The following is a 5,436-nucleotide window of genomic DNA, read 5'->3' as shown; positions in this document are numbered from 1 at the left end:
AAATGCTGAAGGCTTTGCATCCTTAGACATCACTGATAGCGTTCCTACGTCCTTAGAAGTGAATAGTAGCGTTTCTACCTCTTATGATAATTGGGCTTACTACACAATGTTGATCGCCTGTTGGTCTGTTGGATCCTCTTGTATTATTCTTTTATTTTATTATTGCTTAGTTCGTGCCTTTCGGCTTTGAATGAACTTTCGGTTTTACATCTCTTACATCTCTTTTCCACTCTATTCTATTGCACTACCTTGCTAATTTTACCTCTAAAAACTAAAAGTAGAAACTACAAATTAGCAACTAATGACTAAAAAACTATTGCAACTTTGGTCTTTAGCCTCCTTGCTGTGCATCCTTCCTGTCGTTTGCTCTTCTCTTCTCTGTTATTGCCTTCAGTTCTGTTAAACCTTCTCCAGTCTCATTTAGCGTTTTTCCTATGTCCTTTGGTCCTCCCGTTATTTCACATTCTTCTATTACATGCCTCAGGTCTTCTTTCCTTCTACATAGTCTGCATCTTTATCTCCCTCTTCTTTCTAGTATTCCCTTGCTTTAGTCTCGTTTCCGCATCTGAATCTTGCCAGTATTTTTCTGTCCTTCCACTTCATCCTCCCTTCTAAGTATTTTGGTAATTTTTCTTTGGTTATGTTTCTGTAGTGTATATTATACTTGGATTCCTTTATCCTTTTCTCCCTCTCTTCTGCTTCTTCCTTTCTTCTTTCTTCTATAATTTGGTCTGCTGTCATCCTTTCTTATTATTATTATTATTATTATTATCTTCTAGTCCCTTCTTTCTCTTTCTTGTTCTTTTCCCTTTCATGAGGTGGGATGTCGTGATAGGTGCGGAAGAAATACTCAGATGTATTCAACAATCAATATTTATTAACAGTAATATTCGATGAGTACACTTGTACTAATCCCCATTTTCCTCATTTTCTCCTCCAGTTTCTCTCTGTTTAGTCTGTCGAACGCCGCTCTTAGGCAGGTATATAATTTCCCTCTTTCTTCACCTATGAGATGGATAGGTCGTGATAGGTACTGAAGGAACATTTGGATATGTTTAACAACCAAGCTATTTATTCACACTTATGAGGTGACAGTCCGTGAAGGTGACCGTCCGTGAAGGTGCCCGCAAGAAAATACACTTGATTTTCAACAATAACGTTTAATTAGACTCTTAACAATTAACAACAAATAACATTTAACCACGGTTAACGTTTAGCAACAATTAATAACAAGTAACGATTAAAACTGAACTCTCAAGAGTAGTTTTAACGACTCGTTTCTCTAATTGTGTTTGCTTCTCTTAACCTTTCGCACTTCGCGGCTCGGGGCAAAATGAATCTTTTTGGTTCAAAACCGAACAGATTCTTTCCTTTGTTGCCCCTCGATATCCCCACTACGCGCGCGTTTATCAGAAGTCCGCGACGGTTGCCACGTATGCATTCTACCGAATATTCGGCGAAAAAGTCGTAAGGATATCGATGGTACATTAGGCCTGTCGGCCTTACGCTTTGAAGGTATAGCGCTTTGTGCCGCGAAGCCGTTGGAAATTTCCGTGGTCGAGTGTCGCCACATCTAGCTGCTTGTCTGTGATGTGGTTTATTACATAAACCGTATCGGTCACTTCTCTTCCTTTTCTGAATCCGAATTGGCTCTCTCCGTTTCTTTTCAATCTCTGCCTTCAGTCGTTCGTCCAGTATCCCTGCATGGTAGTGAGTGGTACCATCCGCTTGATGCTCCGATCGAACGGTAGCCATCCGCATGATGCGTCTGCGCCGGGTTGGATCTTGATGATTCTGCCCAGTGGCCATTGCATTGGGGGAACGTTGTCTTCTCTGAGAATGACAATGGCGCCTTCTCGTATGTCGTGACTGCCCTTACTCCATTTGTTTCGGATGTTCAGCTCGTTCAGATACTCTCGATGCCAGTGGCGCCAGAAATGTTTGAGTTTTTGAATATGTTGCCAGCTGGAGAGACGATTGGATGGAGTGTCCCTGAAATCTCGTTCTCGGAAACTTGTTAATGAATCACCGAAGTACCGGGAGTAAGGACAAGAAGATCGTTTTGGTCTGATGATATTGGAGTCAGCGGACGGGAGTTGAGGGTAGACTCGATTTCAATGATGAGTGTGTTGAAGTTTTCAAATGTTAAGAGCTCGTTACTTTTTTTTTTCGTGGAAGAAACCTTCAACCCCTCCGGGGAGAGGGCGCTGGGTAGTGCCGGATTCGTACCGGCTAAAACCTCCACGGTGACCTGTCCTGACGCCTGAGTCGAGATGCACCCTGGATCTCTCCCGAATTACTACCGGTTACCCCCGGGCGTCTATCTCTCTTTTTTGTCGAAGGGAGGCGTCCTGTTCTTCTTGGACCGCTGAGGGCCACGCCCCCTAGCGCCGCGCTCCTGCCGCGTCATCCTGGGGACCCCGTCCCCTGACGCCTCTTCCTGGTTCTTCGCGCTCCTACGGTGGCCGCGGCGGCGCCGTTGTGTTTCTCGGGCGCTGCGATGTCCTGGACGGATCGCGAGCTCGCTCCCGGTTTCTTTCCGCCCGCTCCTTCGCCAGCATGACCTGCTCGCAGTAGGTGCGGATGGCGGCGAGCTCCTGGCGCCCTCTGAGCATGGCCGCGACGACCGCTTCGGGGGCTAAGCTCTCGCCGATTTCGAGCCGTAGGACGCGTCGTGGTTCCGCCCACGCCGGACAGAACTCCAGCGTGTGTTGCGCCGTGTCCTCCTCTTCCTCGCAGTGGTGACAGACGGACGTCGCCTCTCGCCGAATCCTTAGCAGGTACTCGCCGAACACTCCGTGGCCGGTGAGCACCTGCGTCATCCTGAAGGTCAGCGGCGCTCCGCCTCGATCCCTCCAGGCCTCCCAGTTGGGAAGCACGGCGCGAACGGCCCGGTGCGGCCGCACGGCGTCCTCCTGGATCAGCTGCGAGCGCCATCGTTCCCACGTCTCCTTCTTCGCCTCCTCCCGGATGTTCGGGGCCGGTTGGCTGGCGGTCGATGGCGTCGGGCCCCTCTGGTGTTCGTACACGCGTTCGAGCGCCAGGGCTTGCAGCTCGAACGGGGGGGGATACCGCCAACACGGTCGCCGACGCGTACGATGTCGTCCTGTAGCCTCTCGCTATGCGGATAGCGGTCGTCCTCTGCAGCCTCCGCAGCAAGGTCAGGCTGCGGCGACTGGCCGTCAAGCTTCTGGCCCAGACGGGTGCCCGGTAGAGGACTCGGGACCAAACCACTCCCTCGTAGAGTCGGCGGATTCTCGATCCTGCTCCGCCGATTGGAGGCCGCACAGGGCGTTGGCTGCGGCCGTCGCCTTCGGGACCAGTTGCTCGAAGTGCGGTCCGAAGGTCCATCCACTGTCGATCGTGAGACCCAGGTACTTCATCTGGCGTTTCACCGGGACCTCTTCTCCGCCGATGTTCACCGACAGTCCGGGAGCAGGTGTTCCTCTTCGTCGCTGGTCGAAGAACCACAGTGCCTCGGATTTGGCCAGCGACACCGTCAGGCCGAGCCCTCGAATGGCGCGCACCGCGCACGCCACGGCGTCCTCCGTGCGATTCGCCGTGTCGTGCCACCACCGTCCCCCGGCCATGACCAGGGTGTCGTCGGCGTAGCACACCATGCCTGCTCCCGGGGCATCGGACATCGGAGGACGGAGTCGTAGGCCGTGATCCAGAGTATCGGTCCCAACACCGACCCCTGCGGAACGCCGCGCTCGATCCGTCTTCTTTCCTCCCCGTTCTTTCCGGCGTAGACAATGTATCTGTCGGTCAGGTACGCTCGGATGATCCCTACCAGGTACGCCGGGACCTCGAAGTGTCGCAGGGCTTCCACGATCCTGGGCCAGGGGATCGAGTTGAAGGCGTTGGTGACGTCGAGTGATACCGCTACTGCCACCCCTTCTCGAGAGACCTTGTCCTCGGCCATGGTCTTCACCCTCTTCACCGCGTCCACGGTCGAGCGGCCGCGGCGGAATCCGTATTGGCTGTCGTGCCATCCGGGCGCCCTCTCGGTCATGTGAGCCTCCAGCCGGGCGGCGATGATCCTTTCGAGCATTTTGCCCACCTCGTCCAGCAGGCATATCGGCCTGTAAGCGGACGGCGAGTCCGGCGGGCGGCCCTCTTTCCGCAGCAGAACCAGTTTAGCCGTCCGCCATGACCGGGGGTAGACGCCCTCCTCTAGGCATCTGGTGAACAGGTGTCGCAGGCGGCGAGCCATGGTGACGATCGTCTCCACCCAGGCTCGGCCCGGTATTCCGTCCGGACCGGGTGCCACGTCGCGGGATGCCATCCTCCTGGCTGCTTCGAAGAGTTCTTCTTCGGTCACTCGCAGTTCTTCGCTCCATCCTGTTGCGGTCTTCGTCGCTGCCTCCTCGTCGTCGCTGCTTCCTCGTCGTCGTCGTCGTCGTCGTCGACAGAGGGGGAGGATGGCGCTGGTTGGCTCGTGTCCGTGTCCTCCAGCGGGAACAACGTCCCGATGACGTTGTCCAGCAACGCCGGATCCATGTTCGAGGTCAGTGGGGGCGCCGAGGGTCGTAGCTTCTTCGTAACTACTTTGTAGGGCCGTCCCCACGGGTCGGATTCGACCTCCTCGATCAGTTCCGTCCAACACCGAGCTTTCGCGGTTTTGATCTCCCGCTGAAGAGTGCGTCTCGCCTCTCTGTACTCCTCGTAGCAGCTGGAGATCTGTTCCTCGTCGCGCGTCAGCCTGCGACGGCGGGCCCTTAGGAATCTTCTGCGGGCCCGAACGCAGTTCTCTCGCATCTCCGCGATCTCCGGAGTCCACCAGTACGTTCCTTGGTCGCGTCTCCCCCCCCCCCCGGGACTGAGCGCGGCATCGAGGTGTCGCACGCCGCGCACATGTATCTTCGGAGCTCCTCCGCCTCCTCGTCGATGCTTTCCTGCTCGGTTGTCCGTCGGGCGTCCCAGCTCCAGGCGGATACGATCGTGGTCGGGCGTCCCAGCTCCAGGCGGATACGATCGTGGCCGCCCGTAGCATCTCCTTGTCCCATTCCTTGAAACGCCATCGCGGTGGGGGGCGGCGGCGGTTTTCTCCCGGTCGTCGTCGTCCTCCGGCGTCGTCTTCGGCCCCCAGGGCCACCTCCATCAGTATGTAGAGGTGATCGGATAGCGCTTCCACCCCCTCAGCCACCCTCCAATCGTGGATTCGTCTGAGTAGCTCCGGGGTGGCCCACGTGATGTCCACTACCGAGGATCCTCTCCGCGCCACGCAGGTGCTCGCCGAGCCCCTGTTTGCCAGCAGGAGCTCCAGACCCGCTGCCCAATCGGTGAGCATCCTTCCTCGAGAGTTGGTCCTGGGATTTCCCCATTGCGTCGAGTGGGCGTTGAAGTACCCGAGGACGAGTACTTGGCGGGGGAGGCATCTTCCGATGCACTCGCCTACTCGATCCAGGAAGTCCCCGTACGCGGCCAGGTCGA

The 5,436-nt window shown here is 55.4% G+C and overlaps 1 protein-coding gene across 1 annotated transcript; it reads right to left on the bottom strand.

Moving 5' to 3' along the window:
* Positions 1–2,456: 2,456 nt before the first annotated feature.
* On the bottom strand, positions 2,457–2,822 carry LOC117240473. The gene has a single exon (XM_033506501.1). It carries the CDS (start codon positions 2,820–2,822, stop codon positions 2,457–2,459), a length of 366 nt encoding a protein of 121 aa, XP_033362392.1.
* Positions 2,823–5,436: the final 2,614 nt, after the last annotated feature.

This window comes from Bombus vosnesenskii, unplaced genomic scaffold (genome assembly GCF_011952255.1).
Source record: "Bombus vosnesenskii isolate JDL3184/JDL3185 unplaced genomic scaffold, Bvos_JDL3184-5_v1.1 scf7180000014647, whole genome shotgun sequence".
Classification (NCBI taxonomy): domain Eukaryota; kingdom Metazoa; phylum Arthropoda; class Insecta; order Hymenoptera; family Apidae; genus Bombus; species Bombus vosnesenskii.
This window is presented reverse-complemented; position numbering and strand designations above follow the sequence as displayed.